The sequence below is a fragment of the Dendrobates tinctorius genome, unplaced genomic scaffold (assembly GCF_039654945.1).
Source record: "Dendrobates tinctorius isolate UK_male_01 unplaced genomic scaffold, ASM3965494v1 ptg000504l, whole genome shotgun sequence".
In the NCBI taxonomy this organism is placed as follows: domain Eukaryota; kingdom Metazoa; phylum Chordata; class Amphibia; order Anura; family Dendrobatidae; genus Dendrobates; species Dendrobates tinctorius.
Window position 1 is genome coordinate 781,242 of NW_027362163.1, and position 24,490 is coordinate 805,731.

Here is a 24,490-nt window from a genome sequence, read left to right on the forward strand (position 1 = left end):
GATGACAGCTAGAAGAAATAAAACCCTGAAAGATTTTCTAGTTAATATCCATTGTGTGCCGAAATCCCATGAACTTTTTAAGGCGGGGAGAAAAAAATGTGGAGGTAACCCTTGCTGTGACTGCGACGCCTGTAAGAACGTACTGCGAGCCTCATCCTTTACACCATCAGATGGCCTTAGAGAGTACAAAATATTAATATTATTATTATTTATATAGCACCATTGATTCCACAGTGCTGTACATGAGAAGGGGTTACAGATAAAAGATTATATCACATGTCACACAACGCACGTAGTATATCATGTAAGATGGTCTATATTGGATTCACATCTCACGAACTGCGTGTCAGGACTCGAGAACATGTGAGGGACATCATGTCCACGCAAAATGCCGAGGATACAGGTACTCTAAACAATCCTCATGCACTTCAAATTGTACCATAAATGTACAATGAAGGTCAAGGGTATTGACAGAGTTTATACCAGAATAAGGGGTGGAGATATCAGTCACCAGTTGGCGCAAAGGGAATGTAGGTGGATTACAGTCCTTCAAAGGAAATGTAGGGGGATTACAGACCTTCAAAGGGAATGTAGGGGGATTACAGTCCTTCAAAGGGAATGTAGGTGGCTTACAGTCCTTCAAAGGGAACGTAGGTGGATTACAGTCTTTCATAGAATCGTAGAGTTGGAAGGGATTTCCTGAGCCATCTGGTCCAACCCCCTGCTCAAAGCAGGATTCGCTAAATCATCCCAGACAGATGTCTGTCCAGCCTCTGTTTGAAGACTTTTATTGAAGGAGAACTCACCACCTCTCGTGGCAGTCTGTTCCACTCATTGATCACTCTAACTGTCAAAAAGTTTTTTATATCTAATCTGTGTCTCCTCCCATTCAGTTTCATCCCATTGCTTCAAAGGGAATGTAGGTGGATTACAGTCCTTTAAAGGGAATGTAGGTGGATTACAGTCTTACAAAGGCAATGTAGGTGGATTACAGTCCTTCAAAGGGAATGTAGGTGGATTACAGTCCTTCAAAAGGATTGTGGATGGATTACAGTCCTTCAAAGTCCTTCATAGGGAATGTAGGTGTATTTCAGTCCTTCAAAGGGAATATAGGTGGATTTCAGTCCTTCAAAGGGAATGTAGGTGGATTACAGTCCTTCATAGGGAATGTAGGTGGATTTCAGTCCTTCAAAGGGAATATAGGTGGATTACAGTCCATCATAGGGAATGTAGGTGGATTACAGGCTATCAAAGAATCATAGAATCGTAGAGTTGGAAGGGATCTCCTGGGCCATCTGGTCCAACCCCCTGCTCAAAGCAGGATTCGCTAAATCATCCCAGACAGATGTCTGTCCAGCCTCGGTTTGAAGACTTTTATTGAAAGAGAACTCACCACCTCTCGTGGCAGTCTGTTCCACTCATTGATCACTCTAACTGTCAAAAAGTTTTTTCTAATATCTAATCTGTCTCCTCCCATTCAATTTCATCCCATTGCTTCAAAGGGAATGCAGGGGGATTATAGTCCTTCAAAAAGAACGTAGGTGGATTACAGTCCTTTAAAGGGAATGTAGGTGGATTACAGTCATACAAAGGGAATGTAGGTGGATTACAGTCCTTCAAAGTCCTTCATAGGGAATGTAGGTGGATTACAGTCCTTCATAGGGAACGTAGGTGGATTACAGTCCTTCATAGGGAATGTAGGTGGATTTCAGTCCTTCAAAGGGAATGTAGGTGGATTACTGTCCTTCAAAGGGAATATAGGTGGATTACTGTCCTTCAAAGGGAATATAGGTGGATTACAGTCCTTCAAAGGGAACGTAGGTGGATTACAGTCCTTCATAGGGAATGTAGATGGATTTCAGTCCTTCAATGGGAATGTAGGTGGATTACTGTCCTTCAAAGGGAATGTAGGTGGATTACAGTCCTTCAAAGGGAATATAGGTGGTTTACAGTCCTTCAAAGGGAATATAGGTGGATTACAGTCCTTCAAAGGGAATGTAGGTGGATTACAGTCCTTCAAAGGGAATATAGGTGGTTTACAGTCCTTCATAGGGAATGTAGGTGGATTTCAGTCCTTCAAAGGGAATGTAGGTGGATTGCAGTCCTTCAAAGGGAATATAGGTGCATTACAGTCCTTCAAAGGGAATGTAGGTGGATTACAGTCCTTCAAAGGGAATGTAGGTGGATTACAGACCTTCAAAGGGAATATAGGTGGTTTACAGTCCATCAAAGGGAATGTAGGTGGATTACAGTCCTTCAAAGGGAATATAGGTGGTTTACATTCCTTCAAAGGGAATATAGGTGGATTACAGTCCTTCAAAGGGAATGTAGGTGGATTACGTTTCTTCAAAAGGATTGTGGATGGATTACAGTCCTTCAAAGTCCTTCATAGGGAATGTAGGTGGATTTCAGTCCTTCAAATAGAATGTAGGTGGATTGCAGTCCTTCAAAGGGAATGTAGATGGATTACAGTCCTTCAAAGGAAATGTACTGTAGGTAGATTACAGTCCTTCCAAGGTAATGTACATGGATTACAGTCCTTTAAAGGGAATGTACTGCAGGTGGATTACAGTCCTTCCAACAGAACGTAGGTGGAATACAGTCCTTCAAAGGGAACGTAGGTGGATTACAGTCCTTCAGAGGGAATGTAGGTGGATTACAGTCCTTCAAAGGGAATGTAGGTGGATTAGAGTCCTTCAAAGGGAATGCAATGTAGGCGAGTTACAGTCCTGCCAAAGGAATGTAGGTGGAATACAGTCATTCAAAGGTAATGTAGGTGGACTACAGTCCTTCATAGGGTACGTAGGTGGATTACAGTCCTTCATATGGAATATAGGTGGATTACAGTCCTTCATAGAGAATATAGGTGGATTACAGTCCTTCATAGGGAATGTAGGTGGATTACAGTCCTTCAAAGGGAATGTAAGTGAATCACAGTCCATCAAAGGTAATGTAGGTGGACTACAGTCCTTCATAGGGTGCGTAGGTGAATTACAGTCCTTCATATGGAATATAGGTGGATTACAGTCCTTCATAGGGAATGTAGGTGGATTACAGTCCTTCAAAGGGAATGTAGGTGGATTACAGTCCTTCATAGGGAATGTAAGTGAATCACAGTTCATCAAAGAGAATGTAGGTGGATTACAGTGCTTCATAGGGAATTTAGGTGGATTGCAGTCCTTGAAACCATGCAGAAAAGGATTTCCAGTTTGTCAAGGAGCGCTTCCAGCTGATTCATTAATTACTCCGAATATTTCAAGGAATATCCAGTTTATTGTTAGACATACAACGCGTTTCGGCTATACATAAATTTAGCCTTCATCACCCTCTCACCCTTGTCTCGTAGACTCCATTGTCTTCAAAGACGATATTGATTTAGTCCTTGATACCATGACACCATCAGGTTTAAATGAACATTTGAGTTTTGTCCCATATTTCTAAATATGTTGTCTCTTATTTAGATTTTAATTTGTGTGTTTATTTCCATTAAATGTTATTTGTTTCTAACCCCTGATGATTCCTGAATCCCTTGGTGATATATTACATCATATATGGCATCATTATATCAATGATCGCATCAGAAAATGATCCTTTTGGTGGATAGGATCCTCCATCCACAACCTTGTGCTACCGAGATGACAATCTATAGTTGGTATTTGCAATACAATTTTCTTCTTGGACTTACTTTTCAAATGTGGGAATGAACTATGAAGCATTTGCTTGTTGTGGGGTAGCGTTCCCTTTACCCGCACATTATGATCTTATTAGTCACTATATTTGATCATAATAATAAAAAATGTTTTCCACTTGTAGACTCAGTGCATTAGGATTGAAACGGAACTCTGTCACTACTGATTAGCACTTTTAGGGGCAGCTATTAATTCACATTTACTTATTATATCTAGACATTATCGGGTTTATCTCTCATCTAGTTCCTTTTTCATGTTTTTATTGAATTGATAAATAGGTACACTGTCACTTTAACTTGCACATAGCACTTTATACAGGTTCCGCTTCAGAATTCATATTTAATCATTCTTATTTATGCAATATAGGTCTTATTGGCTGCTATGTAAAGCAGTATTTGGTGACTGTATTCCTGCCCTTTCATTAGCCCACAATAAACATGGTAACAGGTTAATGCGCATGCCTGTTGTGCAGTGAGACTAGAAACATTGCTGACGGCATCATTCATATGATACGGTGAGGTTATGTGACATCACAGGGGATTTCCTCTTACATGTTGAAGCCTCAAAGATGCACCATGACAGCTCTCATCATGAAAGCCTATGAGCTTGATCAAGACAAATCCTGGGCTCCTCACATCTGTTGATCTTACAGGTTGGATGAGAGGTTCTCATAAGTCAGTGCCAGGAACAGAAGGATCACGTGACTGTTACTTCTGTCTAACCAATGTCCCAGGTTTTCCTACAAAAGAACAAGAAGTCCATGGAATATCCTAATCTGCCTTCAGTTATGAGACCAGTGCCACATGATGACCCTCGTCCAGTAGCAAAGCCTCTAGAGACAAGGAGCCTAGTGGAGGCATCCAATGAAGATGTTGCTGTCCATGGGTCAGCGATGGGGAACAATGCTGATTCAGACATTGAGCCATGTATGTCTGGTGAGCCTCATCTTATATCACAGCCAGAACTTAATGACTTGTTCCAGAACTTATGTTTGCCAAAACCAAATGCAGTTACTGGCTTCAAGACTTCAAGGATGGCATTTGCTGTCACCCGCTACAAAAGTTTCTGTCTTTCGAAGCCGCTAAGATGTCATAACACAGTTTTTAGAACTGGTTGACAACCTGAGCTTTTGCACCGACATTGGTGGGTTGTTTGCAGCTTTGGATTGCTCGCATGAGTTAAGACAGTGGTGTCTCCTAATTGACTCATCAGTGTAAAGACTCCAGGCTGTCTTGTTACACAATGGTAATGTTCACCGTCCAATACCAATACTAATCAATAATTCAATATTCAAATGTTCCCAAGAATAACCGACGCTGAGATTAAGGAAGGCATTTTTGTTGGTCCACAAATCTGACACATCATGAATGACAAGCAATTCAAGGAGCTGCTGGCGGGGAATGAGAAAATTGCTTGGAAATCATTCAAGGATGATTCCCAGAATTTTTTTCGCAACAACCCAACCCCAAATTACATCAAACTGTCATCAACCTTCTGGAAGCTTACAAAGCGATGAATTGCAACATGTCATTGAACATTCATTTCTTGCATTCACATTTGGAATTCTTCCCTGTAAATCTTGGTGCCATTAGTAATGACCATGGCGAATGGTTTCCCAAAGATATTGCTACTATGAAAAAGCGTTATCAAGTGTCCTGGACTCCATCAATGCTGGCTGACTATTGCCGGACACTAGTACGGGACGCACCAGACGGTGACTACAAATGACCTAATGCTTCATAATCCGTAAAACGTCATCTCATGTTTCACAACGTTTCTAAGTAACATAGTAACATAGTTTTGAAGGCTGAAGGAAGACCTTATGTCCATCTAGTTCAGCCTATTTTTAGTGCAGCTGTTCTGCATTGTTGATCCAGGGGAAGGCAAAAAACCCACAGAGTAGAAGCCAATTTTCTCCATAGGGAAAAAAATTCCTTCCCCTAAGCTGGGTCAACCATCTACCTATAATATTCTGTTATTCGTAACCTTCTATACTGTTACTCACAAAAAAAGCCTCCATTCCTTTCTTAAATTCATTCAGTGAGTTGGCCATCACCACTTCCTCAGGAAGAGAATTCCAGAGCCTCACTGCTCTTACCGTGAAGAACCCTCTTCTATGCTGGTGCAGAAATTGTCTTTCCTCCAAACGAAGAGAATGCCCCCTTGTTCTTGTCACAGTCCTTGGTACAAACAGTTCATTGGAGAGATCGCTGTATTGCCCTCTGATATACTTGCACATATATATTAGGTCTCCCCTAAGTCTTCTCTTTTCTAGAGTAAATAGACCTAATTTTGATAACCTTTCTGGGTATTGTAGTGAACCAACCCCATTTATCATTTTAGTAGCCCGCCTTTGAATCCTTTCAAGTTCAGTAAAGTGATGCAGACGATCTGAAATTATATTTCTGCTGGGCTCTAATGGGTTTATTATAATCACGTCACATTTTCAAGGAAGCAAAACTTTGGAAAAAATGTGTTGCCCAGTGTAACATGGAGATTTGTCATTTCCTAATGATATCATTGCATTACATATTTAGGATTGGTACAATCTAATATATTATATTTATTCAGATTTTTTTATTCAGATTTTAGGAACAAATGTGCTGGCAAATCCTGATAATGGAAAATCGTAGCCCCCGGAGATCCATGAGTCTGTCAGTGTGAGTATCACAGATGGAGATGTCTGTGTGTAATGACTCTATAGAATAGGTGACTCTCACTTTTTGTATTGAAGAACTGAAATCAATTCCCTTTTGATGATCTTCTAATGATGTGAGAGGCTCCTGTATAGAGACTCTCCTTTTTTCCATGATCGGGGCTCTTGTTTAGGAATCTAATGTACGGAGTGTGACCTGGTCAATTTCTTATGGACTAATATGTAGACTCATTTTATAGTACTGACCTAGAAAACAAGGATTCTGAAATCTCAGCGTTTTTTTAAATCAGTGGTTTGTCAAGTGTTTCAGGAGTTTTGCAGCAAATTTTACTTATTCAAGTGAATTAAAAAATGCATGTAAAAGCACAGCAAATACTTGTATTCAGCACGGGAAAAAACCAGACAGAGCCAGAAAACAGTCACATGCCATACGGACCATCAGAGTGATGCTAGCCCATTGTGACATCACTGGCGATGCTAGCCCATTATGACATCACTGGTGATGCTAGCCCATTGTGACATCACTGGTGATGCTAGCCCATTATGACATCACTGGTGATGCTAGCCCATTGTGACATCACTGGTGATGCTAGCCCATTGTGACATCACTGGTGATGCTAGCCCATTATGACATCACTGGTGATGCTAGCCCATTATGACATCACTGGTGATGCTAGCCCATTATGACATCACAGGTGATTCTTGGCCATTGTGACATCACAGCTCAGTCCCTACTTATAGAATGTTCACAGGGTCACCGGTGCCATTTATGGTTCTATAGTGACTGAGAGCGTTTGCAATTTTTCACTATGTCTGGATTATGTCTGAGCGATTTTCAGGTAGATGCTCTGTTGGAGACTCTTACCAACAATCTCCCTAACACTGAGCTTCTACCACCCGATGGCGTCCTCTGCTTCACTCACCGGCTGGTGGTGGAGCTAGTCAATGACTGCCTGACCAAAAACAATGAAGATAAACTAACATCAGAGTATCTGACGGATTTACGTCACAACATCAGAACATTACTACAGCAGGTAAGTGGCGGACACTCGGCACAAATCTTCTCCATAGTCATAGATAATAATGGTGGGAGAGAAGCTTCTTCTTTCCTTCCATATAAAACACGACGAGTCCCTAGATATGGAGTCGTTGTATCTGCAGAGAGGAGCAGAGGACACATACAATGGCCGCCTCCATTGTTTCCTTTCTTATCTCTGAATTTTTCTTTTTGTGTCTTTTCTTCTTTATAGGCTGAAAATAGATCTCAATATGGAGATTTGGCTTTTGTTAAGGAACTGGCCGAAGAAGTCCTGCATGTATTAGAAGGTCCGGCCTGCTCGCCGGAACGCCCGGTAAGGAGCCATCATCTTCTCTATCACACGTCCTTGTTTTCTGATCTTCTCCAGATCACCAATCAGATATCAGAAGATCTGGTGTCACATAATCCACATAAGTGAGAGACGTTTCTAAGAAAAGTTCTCATGATGGCGCGTGATTTGTAGAGTTACAGTTGGTGCATCAGTAAATGTTGGTTTACTCCTTCCTGATTCATGTATTTGGTGATTTAGTGAAATCTTCCACATATTAATTAACTGTATTATATCTATCAGGAAACACCAGAAGGCGACGACGAATATGGGGCGACTGTGACCTCGGAAACCCCTGACTCTAATAGGAGTCAGCCGGAGCTGAGCAGCGATCTGATCACAGGTGAACCGATCACATAACCTCCTACAATGAATCTCCAGATATTACACAGCAGGGAATAATGGCAGATCACTCTCTACTCCATGGAATGGGACCTGTCAGCACATGTTACATATAGGAGTGGTGGGATGACGGTGTAGGACGTTCCCCTATTATATACAGATATTACACAGCAGGGAATAATGGTAGATCACTCTCTACTCCATGTAATGGGACCTGTCAGCACATGTTACATATAGGAGTGGTGGGATGACGGTGTAGGACGTTCCCCTATTATATCCAGATATTACGCAGCAGGGAATAATGGCAGATCACTCTCTACTCCATGTAATGGGACCTGTCAGCACATATTACATATAGGAGTGGTGGGATGACGGTGTAGGATGTTCCCCTATTATATCCAGATATTACACAGCAGGGAATAATGGCAGATCACTCTCTACTCCATGTAATGGAACCTGTCAGCACATATTACATATAGGAGTGGTGGGATGACGGTGTAGGACGTTCCCCTATTATATCCAGATATTACACAGCAGGGAATAATGGCAGATCACTCTCTACTCCATGGAATGGGACCTGTCAGCACATGTTACATATAGGAGTGGTGGGATGACGGTGTAGGACGTTCCCCTATTATATACAGATATTACACAGCAGGGAATAATGACAGATCACTCCCTACTCCATGTAATGGACCTGTCAGCACATGTTACATATAGGAGTGGTGGGATGACGGTGTAGGACGTTCCCCTATTATATCCAGATATTACACAGCAGGGAATAATGGCAGATCACTCTCTACTCCATGTAATGGGACCTGTCAGCACATGTTACATATAGGAGTGGTGGGATGACGGTGTAGGACGTTCCCCCTATTATATCCAGATATTACACAGCAGGGAATAATGGCAGATCACTCTCTACTCCATGTAATGGACCTGTCAGCACATGTTACATATAGGAGTGGTGGGATGACGGTGTAGGACGTTCCCCCTATTATATCCAGATATTACACAGCAGGGAATAATGGCAGATCACTCTCTACTACATGTAATGGAACCTGTCAGCACATGTTACATATAGGAGTGGTGGGATGACGGTGTAGGACGTTCCCCTATTATATCCAGATATTACACAGCAGGGAATAATGGCAGATCACTCTCTACTACATGTAATGGACCTGTCAGCACATGTTACATATAGGAGTGGTGGGATGACGGTGTAGGACGTTCCCCTATTATATACAGATATTACACAGCAGGGAATAATGGCAGATCACTCTCTACTCCATGTAATGGACCTGTCAGCACATATTACATATAGGAGTGGTGGGATGACGGTGTAGGACGTTCCCCTATTATATCCAGATATTACACAGCAGGGAATAATGGCAGATCACTCTCTACTCCATGTAATGGAACCTGTCAGCACATATTACATATAGGAGTGGTGGGATGACGGTGTAGGACGTTCCCCTATTATATCCAGATATTACGCAGCAGGGAATAATGGCAGATCACTCTCTACTCCATGTAATGGGACCTGTCAGCACATATTACATATAGGAGTGGTGGGATGACGGTGTAGGATGTTCCCCTATTATATCCAGATATTACACAGCAGGGAATAATGGCAGATCACTCTCTACTCCATGTAATGGAACCTGTCAGCACATATTACATATAGGAGTGGTGGGATGACGGTGTAGGACGTTCCCCTATTATATCCAGATATTACACAGCAGGGAATAATGGCAGATCACTCTCTACTCCATGGAATGGGACCTGTCAGCACATGTTACATATAGGAGTGGTGGGATGACGGTGTAGGACGTTCCCCTATTATATACAGATATTACACAGCAGGGAATAATGACAGATCACTCCCTACTCCATGTAATGGACCTGTCAGCACATGTTACATATAGGAGTGGTGGGATGACGGTGTAGGACGTTCCCCTATTATATCCAGATATTACACAGCAGGGAATAATGGCAGATCACTCTCTACTCCATGTAATGGGACCTGTCAGCACATGTTACATATAGGAGTGGTGGGATGACGGTGTAGGACGTTCCCCCTATTATATCCAGATATTACACAGCAGGGAATAATGGCAGATCACTCTCTACTCCATGTAATGGACCTGTCAGCACATGTTACATATAGGAGTGGTGGGATGACGGTGTAGGACGTTCCCCCTATTATATCCAGATATTACACAGCAGGGAATAATGGCAGATCACTCTCTACTACATGTAATGGAACCTGTCAGCACATGTTACATATAGGAGTGGTGGGATGACGGTGTAGGACGTTCCCCTATTATATCCAGATATTACACAGCAGGGAATAATGGCAGATCACTCTCTACTACATGTAATGGACCTGTCAGCACATGTTACATATAGGAGTGGTGGGATGACGGTGTAGGACGTTCCCCTATTATATACAGATATTACACAGCAGGGAATAATGGCAGATCACTCTCTACTCCATGTAATGGACCTGTCAGCACATATTACATATAGGAGTGGTGGGATGACGGTGTAGGACGTTCCCCTATTATATCCAGATATTACACAGCAGGGAATAATGGCAGATCACTCTCTACTCCATGTAATGGAACCTGTCAGCACATATTACATATAGGAGTGGTGGGATGACGGTGTAGGACGTTCCCCTATTATATCCAGATATTACACAGCAGGGAATAATGGCAGATCACTCTCTACTCCATGTAATGGACCTGTCAGCACATATTACATATAGGAGTGGTGGGATGACGGTGTAGGACGTTCCCCCTATTATATCCAGATATTACACAGCAGGGAATAATGGCAGATCACTCTCTACTACATGTAATGGAACCTGTCAGCACATGTTACATATAGGAGTGGTGGGATGACGGTGTAGGACGTTCCCCTATTATATCCAGATATTACACAGCAGGGAATAATGGCAGATCACTCTCTACTACATGTAATGGACCTGTCAGCACATGTTACATATAGGAGTGGTGGGATGACGGTGTAGGACGTTCCCCTATTATATACAGATATTACACAGCAGGGAATAATGGCAGATCACTCTCTACTCCATGTAATGGACCTGTCAGCACATATTACATATAGGAGTGGTGGGATGACGGTGTAGGACGTTCCCCTATTATATCCAGATATTACACAGCAGGGAATAATGGCAGATCACTCTCTACTCCATGTAATGGAACCTGTCAGCACATATTACATATAGGAGTGGTGGGATGACGGTGTAGGACGTTCCCCTATTATATCCAGATATTACACAGCAGGGAATAATGGCAGATCACTCTCTACTCCATGTAATGGACCTGTCAGCACATATTACATATAGGAGTGGTGGGATGACGGTGTAGGACGTTCCCCTATTATATCCAGATATTACACAGCAGGGAATAATGGCAGATCACTCTCTACTCCATGTAATGGAACCTGTCAGCACATATTACATATAGGAGTGGTGGGATGACGGTGTAGGACGTTCCCCTATTATATCCAGATATTACACAACAGGGAATAATGGCAGATCACTCTCTACTCCATGTAATGGGACCTGTCAGCACATATTACATATAGGAGTGGTGGGATGACGGTGTAGGATGTTCCCCTATTATATACAGATATTACACAGCAGGGAATAATGGCAGATCACTCTCTACTCCATGTAATGGACCTGTCAGCACATGTTACATATAGGAGTGGTGGGATGACGGTGTAGGATGTTCCCCTATTATATACAGATATTACACATCAGGGAATAATGGCAGATCACTCTCTACTCCATGTAATGGGACCTGTCAGCACATATTACATATAGGAGTGGTGGGATGATGGTGTAGGATGTTCCCCTATTATATACAGATATTACACAGCAGGGAATAATGGTAGATCACTCTCTACTCCATGTAATGGACCTGTCAGCACATATTACATATAGGAGTGGTGGGATGACGGTGTAGGACGTTCCCCTATTATATCCAGATATTACACAGCAGGGAATAATGGCAGATCACTCTCTACTCCATGTAATGGACCTGTCAGCACATGTTACATATAGGAGTGGTGGGATGACGGTGTAGGATGTTCCCCTATTATATACAGATATTACACAGCAGGGAATAATGGCAGATCACTCTCTACTCCATGTAATGGACCTGTCAGCACATGTTACATATAGGAGTGGTGGGATGACGGTGTAGGACGTTCCCCTATTATATACAGATATTACACAGCAGGGAATAATGACAGATCACTCCCTACTCCATGTAATGGACCTGTCAGCACATGTTACATATAGGAGTGGTGGGATGACGGTGTAGGACGTTCCCCCTATTATATCCAGATATTACACAGCAGGGAATAATGGCAGATCACTCTCTACTCCATGTAATGGAACCTGTCAGCACATATTACATATAGGAGTGGTGGGATGACGGTGTAGGACGTTCCCCTATTATATCCAGATATTACACAGCAGGGAATAATGGCAGATCACTCTCTACTCCATGTAATGGGACCTGTCAGCACATATTACATATAGGAGTGGTGGGATGATGGTGTAGGATGTTCCCCTATTATATACAGATATTACACAGCAGGGAATAATGGCAGATCACTCTCTACTCCATGGAATGGGACCTGTCAGCACATGTTACATATAGGAGTGGTGGGATGACGGTGTAGGACGTTCCCCTATTATATACAGATATTACACAGCAGGGAATAATGACAGATCACTCCCTACTCCATGTAATGGACCTGTCAGCACATGTTACATATAGGAGTGGTGGGATGACGGTGTAGGACGTTCCCCTATTATATCCAGATATTACACAACAGGGAATAATGGCAGATCACTCTCTACTCCATGTAATGGAACCTGTCAGCACATATTACATATAGGAGTGGTGGGATGACGGTATAGGACGTTCCCCTATTATATCCAGATATTAAACAGCAGGGAATAATGGCAGATCACTCTCTACTCCATGTAATGGACCTGTCAGCACATGTTACATATAGGAGTGGTGGGATGACGGTGTAGGACGTTCCCCTATTATATCCAGATTTTGCACAGCAGGGAATAATGGCAGATCACTCTCTACTCCATGTAATGGACCTGTCAGCACATGTTACATATAGGAGTGGTGGGATGACGGTGTAGGACGTTCCCCTATTATATCCAGATATTACACAACAGGGAATAATGGCAGATCACTCTCTACTCCATGTAATGGAACCTGTCAGCACATATTACATATAGGAGTGGTGGGATGACGGTGTAGGACGTTCCCCTATTATATCCAGATATTAAACAGCAGGGAATAATGGCAGATCACTCTCTACTCCATGTAATGGACCTGTCAGCACATGTTACATATAGGAGTGGTGGGATGACGGTGTAGGACGTTCCCCTATTATATCCAGATATTACACAGCAGGGAATAATGGCAGATCACTCTCTACTCCATGTAATGGACCTGTCAGCACATGTTACATATAGGAGTGGTGGGATGACGGTGTAGGATGTTCCCCTATTATATACAGATATTACACAGCAGGGAATAATGGCAGATCACTCTCTACTCCATGTAATGGACCTGTCAGCACATATTACATATAGGAGTGGTGGGATGACGGTGTAGGACGTTCCCCTATTATATCCAGATATTACACAGCAGGGAATAATGGCAGATCACTCTCTACTCCATGTAATGGACCTGTCAGCACATGTTACATATAGGAGTGGTGGGATGACGGTGTAGGACGTTCCCCTATTATATACAGATATTACACAACAGGGAATAATGGCAGATCACTCCCTACTCCATGTAATGGACCTGTCAGCACATGTTACCTATAGGAGTGGTGGGATGACGGTGTAGGACGTTCCCCTATTATATCCAGATATTACACAGCAGGGAATAATGGCAGATCACTCTCTACTCCATGTAATGGAACCTGTCAGCACATATTACATATAGGAGTGGTGGGATGACGGTGTAGGACGTTCCCCTATTATATCCAGATATTACACAGCAGGGAATAATGGTAGATCACTCTCTACTCCATGTAATGGACCTGTCAGCACATGTTACATATAGGAGTGGTGGGATGACGGTGTAGGACGTTCCCCTATTATATCCAGATATTACACAGCAGGGAATAATGGCAGATCACTCTCTACTCCATGTAATGGACCTGTCAGCACATGTTACATATAGGAGTGGTGGGATGACGGTGTAGGACGTTCCCCTATTATATCCAGATATTACACAGCAGGGAATAATGGCAGATCACTCTCTACTCCATGTAATGGAACCTGTCAGCACATATTACATATAGGAGTGGTGGGATGACGGTGTAGGACGTTCCCCTATTATATACAGATATTACACAGCAGGGAATAATGGCAGATCACTCCCTACTCCATGTAATGGAACCTGTCAGCACATATTACATATAGGAGTGGTGGGATGACGGTGTAGGACGTTCCCCTATTATATCCAGATATTACACAGCAGGGAATAATGGCAGATCACTCCCTACTCCATGTAATGGAACCTGTCAGCACATATTACATATAGGAGTGGTGGGATGACGGTGTAGGACGTTCCCCTATTATATACAGATATTACACAGCAGGGAATAATGGCAGATCACTCTCTACTCCATGTAATGGGACCTGTCAGCACATGTTACATATAGGAGTGTGCAGCGAGGGTGGGGGTCCTCATTCATGTGATGATTGGGGGTCCGCCACCACTTACCTTACATTAATCTATGGATGCACCGTACGTCCGTATTATTCCCGTTTACAGACGTCTTGTTATTTCTCCCTTATGTTGCGGTATTATGTATGTAGGATTGATATCGACTAATATATTTTATTTCTTCATCACTTTATCACTATTTTAGTACCATCAGCGCTGGCGAATCCCAACAGTGGAATCTGTGGGATCCCGGAGATCCAAGAATCTGCCGGTGTAAGTATTATAGAGCCATAGGGGGTGTCTGTGTATCACCAGATCATGGGGTGTGAGTGACCCGTCCAGTATTATCCCCATATAACCATGGGACGGCTCTGTTCTAAGCGTAGATGACTCTATGGTGTTAGAGAATAGTATTTATAGTAAATGGAATCTGTCACCAGGTTTATGCTGCTGACAGATTCATCCTGAGATGTTTTCCTGCAGCTTCTAGATCTTAGTATTATTTCTAATTCTTTTTTAGGACTTGATGAAATCATTGATCCCGGCAGGAGAACCGCGTATGAGCGACTATGAAACATCTAAACTGATCGGCAGAGGAGGTTTTGGGTGAGATTTCTGTTCCCATAATCCCCATTTCTCAGGGTTCCCTATGACAATGCTTCGGCCTCTGTGCTCTGCCAGTCAGTGTTGTCATAGGGAAACGATTGGAGTCCACATCTCCAGGTCACTATTCAGCTCAGTTATATACAGCTGAGCGAACTGTTCTGTAACCAATCAGTCTGTAAGGAAAGGGATGATATAATAGACGACACTCCCCGGTCCTAGACCTCCTCTGCTCTTCTGCTTCCGCCTACACCAGTTTCCCCGTCCTCCGCATCGATCTTAGGTTTTTTGGGGCCCCATTATGGAGCTGATAAGAGTAATTGGTTGCACACGGTCACGTGAGGGGTGACACGATACTGACGGTAATGACATCTGCACCCCCACCCTCCACCATAACCATGTGAGTCCGATCACCGGCCCCAGCAGCAGAAGGAAGAACAGCCAAAGACCGGCACAGAGGACGGAGCACTGCAATGATGGATGGGCAGGGACGAGGACAAATGGGTCTAATGTGTATAATTAAATTTTAACCTCTTCCTGCCCCTCCATTTATTCTGCCTCGGGCTGTGGAGAAAGCCAAAAACCAACTTCTTACGACTATTGGAGCATTTTCAATTTTATCCAATTTTTATTTTTACTGAATCCTATCTATTGGTGGGTTATAGGGAATCTGCCCAAGATGAATTTCAGTAGATTCTCTCATCTACAATGTGACCTGGTGAGGGCAGACGTGGCATGGTGCAGACCTCCCATCATCTATGGAGTGTTATTTCATGGGTTCTAGATGTGGATTTCTAGCTGGTATTAAACATTAGTATAAAAGATCATGGAATGACTTGTGTATATAGACTGTTAATAAGGCTTTATTATAAACCATGGATTCTCCTTCTCTTCAGGGCCGTCTACCTAGTGCGCCACAAAGAATCACAACAGACCTTTGCCATGAAGAAAGTGACCAAGAGGAGCCTGAAAACTCCTATTAGAGTGGACATGGCCTTTCTGGAGCGGGACATCCTAACATTCGCAGATTGTCCCTTTGTGGCCTCCATGCTCTGCTCTTTCCCTACGAGATCTGACCTGTGTATGGTCATGGAGTATGTAGGAGGTAGGACCCACACCTTGTGTTATATTCAGCCCATGTCTGCTGACATCTTATCACCTCTCACATCATTAAGACTTATCCCCATGGACGGTTACATCCCCACAGAGCATTTACTATAGGTTATCTCTTACCATGGTGCCCGGAAAGTCATTGATGTGTGGGATCTCCCTGTCGGTCCGCACTGAGCACGTCAATATCTCCAGCTGTAGACGAGATGTGACATCACTTTATGTCATTAGTTACTTGGACAACAATTTCATCATGACCTCAGACTAATATTCTGTACATTCTGTGCTTATATATTTTCTCCTGCCCCAATGTTTCTGCTCACTTCTCTTTATAGATCATGGTGTTCTGCTGTATAAACCCCTCACCGGTCATATTTCCTTTCTTCTATAGGTGGAGACTGTCGGACCCTTCTAAACATGATGGGTCATTTCCCTGTCCCGTTGGCCCGCTTGTACTTTGCAGAAGCGGTCCTTGGTGTGGAATACCTGCATAGTTACGGTGTGGTGCACAGAGACCTGAAGCCGGAGAAGTAAGTGCATACCTGTAGTATAACAAAGGGGGGAAGTTATCCCTTATCATCTCACGGACAATAAAGCTAAAATCATCTTCTCTTTCACAGCTTCCTGATAACATCTGCTGGACATATTAAAATTAGCGACTTTGGACTTTCAAAAGTTGGTGTCATGATACCACACACCAACATCTACAAGCAATCAGCAGAGGACATCTCCAGAGAGTTCCAGGATGAGGAGGTCAGCATTACACACAGGAACTTAGCTTGTTCTGTACAAATCTCATAACTCTATTTTCTCTTCCCCACATTCTTCATTTTTAGACAGCTTTTCCACTGATATTTTATCTTCTCTAATTCTGTTATTATGTCAAGAACTTGTCATAATAATCGTTTCATCGATTCTCATCTCTATCTTCTGTTGGTTTCCAGGTGTGCGGCACCCCGTGGTACACAGCCCCTGAGGTCATCCTGAAGAAAGGCTACGGAAGACCTATTGACTGGTGGTCAATGGGCATCATATTATATGAATTTGTCCATGGCTATACACCATTTGATGGGGATTTCCAAACTGGGCTGAATAAAAATATTGTCGGTGGTAAGTAGAATAATCCCATCATTGCTTTGCCTGGTTACATGGCTTTAGTTATTTCCTTTGCTTTACCTCATAGTCCAATACAGAGGATTTATTTTCTGTAACTTTCTATATAACAGGAGATATAATTTGGGATACTTATCAAGCTACTCTATCCGATGATCAGGACCCCATCACTCAGCTGCAGGACCTCATCACTCAGCTGCTCAGTATAAATCCTGTGGATAGCCTTCTGCAGGACCTCATCAGTCAGCTGCTCAGAGCAAATCCTGTGGATAGACTTGGGACAGGTAACAGATACAATAATATCAATATTCCCTTGTTACACCGATGACATATCACTCATGTCCATGAGGATCATTACTTCTCTATCAGCTTCATCATTTATAGTTCTCCCTACTAAGATTTTCATTCTATTTCCTACATGTCTGCTCAGTTGTGTAATTAGTTCTAATTAAGATAAACTGTTCAGATATGAAGCTATCTCTGACAATGTCCGAATCACTTTTGTTTTCCTTTATCCAGGAGGAGCTTTTGAGATCAGGGGTCATCCATTTCTTGTTGACTTAGACTTTGATTCCCTTCTAAGTCAAAAGCTAGTGTACGTTCCTCAGCTTGTGGACACCAGCTTATTTACCAGTAAGTAGAAGGAGCCATCATCTAGACTAAGTGTCTGTTTGTCTCATCTTCCTTATTTTGTGACAATTGGTTCCCATTAATAAATGGTGACTCTATTATACTGACAATCTCTAATAACACTTCATTACCTATGTCTTGCAGACCTTTGGGATATGAAGAAACATCTGGTCTCAGAGGATGAGAAGGCCACAAGTGAGGACAATGAGAGCCTTGACTTTAAAAATTTTACATCATCTTCTGAAAGGCTTTTTAAAGTAAGTATGTGATTAATAAATCAAAAATATGTATAAAAAGACCTATGAAGGTAGACATACAATTATTTCATATCTTATTGCTTCCGCATGTAGCTCCTTACCACCGCTAACAGAATGAAGATTAATGAGAATCCCAAGTCTTCTCCAGATTGTACCCTAGAATCCAGCACAAATATCTCAGAAATGTGAGTAGATTATGGGGCTATTACTGGGATCTCTAGGCTGATTATGTGCACACCAAATATGGGACATAAATATCATAATATCAAATGCAACATCCACCATCCCATGGTTAGCAGTCAATGTGCTTTTAGCCTTAGTAATTGCTGGTGATAACAGCCTATGATCGAGGCCAGTCATGCATTTTTAGAACTGCCCACTCTGAAGGAGAGATGTATTATTATATGCCAGATATTCATGGTAGTTGTTTTCCACTCTACTCGATAAAAGTTAGTTTTGAGCAGAAGACCTTCCCCGCTATGGCAGTCATATGTCCTATTAGGCCTTATTGTCGGTGTTCTTATAGTGAGACAACCCCTTTTATAATGCGTTTACTTGTGATTTACATGTTTTTCTTCTTCCAAACAGGCAGAAAGAATCTGTTCCCTTATCTGATAGCGACAACGCTATTTGTTTCTTGCCATTTTTGTTCCAACTGTCAGGTATGTCCATGTCTACAGCACCTACAATGGGAATGTTGACTTCAAGGCTCCAATATTTCCACATGGTTTTTCTGTAATAGGTCTCTTAAGTTTTCCATGTTTCATGTATAAATGGTGACCATTTTATACTGACAACCTCTAATAACACTTCATTACCTATGTCTTCTAGATCATTCTGAGATGAAGAAACATCTGGACTCAGAGGATGAGGAGGATCCCGAGTCCCCTCCAGAGTGTGCACCAAAATCTAGCACAAATGTCTCAGAAAAGTAAGTAGCTTATGGGGTCATTACTGGGAGCTCATCACCAAATATAGGATATAAATACCATAATATCACATGCAGCATCCACCATCCCATGATTAGCGGTCATTGTGCATTTGGTCTTAGTAACTTCTTCTGATAACAACCCATAATTGTGGATGGTTATGCATTTTTAGTGCTGCCCCCAACACTGTAGGAGAGATGTCAAATAATAAGCCAGATATTCTTGGTACTTGTTTTCTGCTCCACTCCATAAAAGTTAGTTTTGAGCAGAAGACCTTCCCCACTATGGCAGTCATATGTCCTATTGGGCCTTATAGTCGGTGTTCTTATAGTGAGACAACCCCTTTTATAATGCGTTTACTTGTGATTTACTTGTTTTTCTTCTTCCATACAGGCAGAAAGAATCTGTCCTCATATTTGATAGTGATGATTCTGCTTTTCTCTTGCCATCCTTGTCCCATCTATCAGGTATGTCCATGTCTACAGCACCAACAATGTGAATGTTGACTTCAAGGCTCAAATATCCATACATGGTTTTTATGTTTTCCATGTTTCATGTATAAATGGTGACTATGTTATACTGACAACCTCTAATAACACTTCATTACCTATGTCTTGTAGATCATTCTGAGATAAAGAAACATCTGGACTCAGAGGATGAGGAGGATCCCGAGTCCCCTCCAGAGTGTGCACCAAAATCCAACACAAACGTTTCAGAAAAGTAAGTAGATTATGGGGTCATTACTGGGAGCTCATCACCAAATATAGGCCATAAATACCATAATATCACATGCAGCATCCACCATCCCTTGGTTAGCGGTCATTGTGCATTTGGCATTAGTAACTTCTGGTGATAACAGCCCATAATTGTGGATGGTTATGCATTTTTAGTGCTGCCCCCCAACACTATAGGAGAGATGTCATATAATATGCCAGATATTCATGGTAGTTGTTTTCTGCTCTGCTCTATAAAAGTTAGTTTTGAGCAGAAGACCTTCCCCACTATGGCAGTCATATGTCCTATTAGGCCTTATAGTCGGTGTTCTTATAGTGAGACAACCCCTTTTATAATGCGTTTACTTGTGATTTACTTGTTTTTCTTCTTCCATACAGGCAGAAAGAATCTGTCCTCATATTTGATAGTGACGATTCTGCTTTTCTCTTGCCATCCTTGTCCCAACTATCAGGTATGTCTATGTCTACAGCACCAACAATGTGAATGTTGACTTCAAGGCTCAAATATCTCCACATGGTTTTTATGTTTTCCATGTTTCATGTATAAATGGTGACTATGTTATACTGACAACCTCTAATAACACTTCATTACCTATGTCTTGTAGATCATTCTGAGATAAAGAAACATCTGGACTCAGAGGATGAGGAGGATCCCGAGTCCCCTCCAGAGTGTGCACCAAAATCCAACACAAACGTTTCAGAAAAGTAAGTAGATTATGGGGTCATTACTGGGAGCTCATCACCAAATATAGGACATAAATACCAGAATATCACATGCAGCACCCACCATCCCATGGTTAGCGGTCTTTGTGCATTTGGCTTCAGAAACCATTGGTGATAACAGCCCATATCTGCCGCCGGTTGAGCATTTTTCGTGCTGCCGACACTGTAGGAGAGATGTAGTATTACATGCCACACATTCTTAGTAGAAGGTAGCGTTGAGCAGAAGACCTTCCCTACTATGGCAGTCATATCTCCCATTAGGCCTTATAGTTGGTGTTCTTATAGACAACCCCTTTTATAATGTGTTTACTTGTGATTTATGAGTTTTTTTCTTCCTAACAGGCAGAAAGGATCTGTCCCCGTATCTGATGGAGACGATGACGCTATTACCATCTTACCATCCTCGTCCCCACTATCAGGTATGTCCATGTCTACAGCAAAAACAATGTGAATGTTGACTTCAAGGCTCCAATATCTCCACATGGTTTTTCTGTAATAGGTCTCCTTTGTTATTTATGTTGCCCATGGGCCCATACTGCATCTCTATTTCACTAATTTTGCACAGGAGCTTTTTCATGGATTCTGTGAGATGCGTTGTGGGATCCAATAACCTACATCATCATAAGGCGACATTGTCTCCTATAGTAGAATATCGCTCATCAGTGATGCACCACATGGCGGCACACAGGACGCTTACTGCTCTATATCAGTGACACATCTAATGCCCCTCAGATGGGATTATGTACATTATATAGGACTTATTCTGCCCTATTATGATATAATACCAGATTATCAGGACTATAGGAGACAGGACTAGAACAATCCTACTATATACAGGAGACAAAGCAGATCCCATTAGGATATGGCGTTACTGAGGTTTTGTTTTTTACTTTCTGATCAGATTTTCCAGCTCAGACAGAAAGAATATCTGCAACAAATCTGAGTAATAAAGAAGAAAAATCAGAAAAAGGAAAAAAGGGGAAAAAGAGACGAGGTAAGTGTGAGAATCAGCCCCATGCTGTGTGATGTCAGTGAGAATCACTCATGTGGAGCAGATGTCATCTGTCAGTGATGGGATTATCACAAGTATGATGGCTGACAATGACCCCTGACCTCTGTGTGATAATATTCCTCTGCCGTCCGGCCACAGTGACCGCACAGTAGTATCATGTCCGATGGCGTCCCATCACTTACATTATATTCACTTCTCTTCTCATAGGTTCCATCTTCCGCCGGATCTTATCATCCTGCCGGCGTGGATTATCCAGGGCTGCTCGAGTATTTGCTTGTTGTCACTGTTGCCCTAGAACATCTGAAAGACAGGAAACCTAAGCATCCAGCGCCCTGAAGCCCAGCAGATCCACCATCACTGCTGGGCACAAAAGCGGGACTAACTCCTAGCCGCGGTCTACGGACCAAACATTGGGCATGGGCAGGGCCTTGGGGGCAGATCCCAAGTGCGCTCAACCATGTGAAATTGGAACCATGGAAAAGTTGACAGTGATTTCTCATCTTTACAACAAAATTTACAAAACCATTTTTTTTTAGCAACCACCTGTCCCTCTGATTTCCCTTTGAGGGGTTTCTATGGCAGAAAATACCCAAAAGTGACACCATTCTAAAAACTGCACCCCTCAAGGTGCTCTAAACTACATTCAAGAAGATTATTAACCCTTCAGGTGCTTCACAGGAACTAAAGCAACGTGGAAGGAAAAATGGACACTTTAATTTTTCCAACAAAAATGTTCTTTTAGCATCAATTTTTTCATTTTCACATGGGCAACAGGATAAAATGGTTCGCAAAATTTGTTGAGCAATTTCTCCTGAGTAAACCGATACCTCATATGTGGTCATAAACCACTGTTTGGGCGCACGGCAGGGCTCGGAAGGGAAGGAGCGCTATTTGACTTTTTGAATGGAAAATATGCTGGAATATTTAGCGGTTGCCATGTCGCGTTTGGAGAGCCCCTGTGTACCTAAACATTGGAGCTCCCCCTCAAGTGACCCCATTTTGGAAACTAGACCCCCAAGGAACTTATCCTGATGCATATGAGCACTTTGAACCCCCGGGTGCTTCACAAATTGATCCATAAAAATGAAAAAGTACTTTTTTTTCACAAAAATTTTCTGTCAGAGACACCGCAGTGAACTTGCTCACTGAGCCAGTGCGCGTGTCCTGAGTAAAGCGAACAGTGCTCAAAGATACCTGTGGAGCGGGCAGCAACCGAGTAGATGTGTACTTCACACCTGCAGGACCTGAAGCACGTGACTGCTAGGGGAGTGGCCTAAACTCCACAGAGCTAGGAGCTGCAAGACAATTCCTAGCAGAGTAACTGCGAGACAAAGTTACCAAGGGGCATAGACAGTGAGAATAGTCAGGACGTAGCCAATGAGTCACACACAGAGATAGCTGCAAGGTACAAGAGGGGCGAGCAGAGAGTAGTCAGGTCACAGGCAATGAGTCATACACAGATAGTTGCAAGGTACAAGAGGGGCGAGCAGAGAGTAGTCAAGTCACAGGCAATGAGTCATACACAGATAATAACGCAGTACAAAATCAACAGGCAAACTCACAACGGGAAACAGAATCGGGTCAGAACCATATAAACAAGCTATAGCAACAAACAGGCACACGGGGGTCAGTACACTCGGCCAAAGGCAAAAGTATAACTGGCAGGGATTGAAGCTACCCAGGGGTTTATGAAGCTCTCCCAGAACCAGAAAGAGGCCACAATCATTAACCCCAAGTGTGCAGGTCAAAACCTGCACAGAGCTCGACATTAACCCCCGGTGTGCAGCTCAAAAACCTGCACTGGGATCATGACAGTACCCCCCTCTCAACGGGGGGCCTCTGGACCCCCAGGCTTCCCCGGGTACTTGGCATGGAACGCCTGAACCAGGCGATCTGTATGTACCGAGCGAGCAGGGACCCATGAGCGCTCTTCTGGTCCATATCCCTTCCAGTGGACCAGGTACTGCAAAGAGCGGCGCACCCGCCGAGAGTCCACAATATGTCCGACCTCATACTCCAATTGACCCTCCACCAGCACTGGAGGAACAACAGTCTCAGAGTTCTCTTTGACAGATCCTGCTGGTTTCAACAGAGACTTATGGAACACATTAGATATTTTTAAGGAGGCGGGGAGACGCAACCTATATGCCACAGGGTTGACTATCTCCATAATCTCGTATGGACCAATGAACTTTGGTCCCAACTTAACTGATGGTACCTTTAAGTTGATGTTACGCGTGGAGAGCCAAACCTTCTCTCCCACCTGAAACATGTCTCCCGAGGCTCTCTTTTTGTCCGCAAAATATTTGTATCTCCCCTGGGCTCGAGAGATATTACGCCGGACTTCAGCCCAGAGGTTTTTTAACCGTTGAACGGACCCCTCTGCTCCTGGACAACCGGAATCCACCCGAGAAAACTCCCCAAAATGTGGATTAAAGCCATAGTTAATCAGGAATGGGGACATGTTGGTGGACTGACTCACCCGGTTGTTAAAAGCGAATTCAGCCAACGGTAACGCATCACACCAATCCTCCTGTCTGGCGGAGGTCAGACACCTGAGAATTTGTTCC

General features: G+C 42.8%; 1 protein-coding gene and 1 long non-coding RNA gene across 2 annotated transcripts; both read left to right on the forward strand.

The window, feature by feature from the left end:
• Positions 1–4,152: 4,152 nt before the first annotated feature.
• LOC141078111 (microtubule-associated serine/threonine-protein kinase 3-like) lies at positions 4,153–19,643 on the forward strand. The gene is made up of 15 exons (XM_073564951.1): positions 4,153–6,349; positions 7,596–7,697; positions 7,956–8,055; positions 15,015–15,082; positions 15,330–15,415; positions 16,309–16,517; positions 16,914–17,052; positions 17,143–17,275; positions 17,467–17,632; positions 17,749–17,919; positions 18,155–18,268; positions 18,410–18,522; positions 18,616–18,707; positions 19,111–19,184; positions 19,624–19,643. Exons 5-15 carry the CDS (start codon positions 15,336–15,338, stop codon positions 19,641–19,643), a joined length of 1,311 nt encoding a protein of 436 aa, XP_073421052.1. The 5' UTR covers positions 4,153–6,349; positions 7,596–7,697; positions 7,956–8,055; positions 15,015–15,082; positions 15,330–15,335.
• Positions 19,644–20,569: 926 nt separating this feature from the next.
• On the forward strand, positions 20,570–22,713 carry LOC141078121 (uncharacterized). Its single transcript, XR_012227656.1, has 5 exons — positions 20,570–20,637; positions 20,791–20,890; positions 21,251–21,327; positions 21,810–21,902; positions 22,128–22,713. It is a non-coding gene; the product is annotated as an uncharacterized lncRNA (long non-coding RNA).
• The last annotated feature ends 1,777 nt before the right edge of the window (positions 22,714–24,490 follow it).

Excerpts from the sequence above, each read along its gene's own strand:
- LOC141078111 (XM_073564951.1), top strand. The coding sequence starts at position 15,336 with ATGAAATCATTGATCCCGGCAGGAGAACCGCGTATGAGCGACTATGAA. Across the intron at positions 17,053-17,142 it reads AGAGACCTGAAGCCGGAGAA|CTTCCTGATAACATCTGCTG; the intron begins GTAAGTGCATAC and ends TCTCTTTCACAG. Across the intron at positions 17,920-18,154 it reads TGTGGATAGACTTGGGACAG|GAGGAGCTTTTGAGATCAGG; the intron begins GTAACAGATACA and ends TCCTTTATCCAG.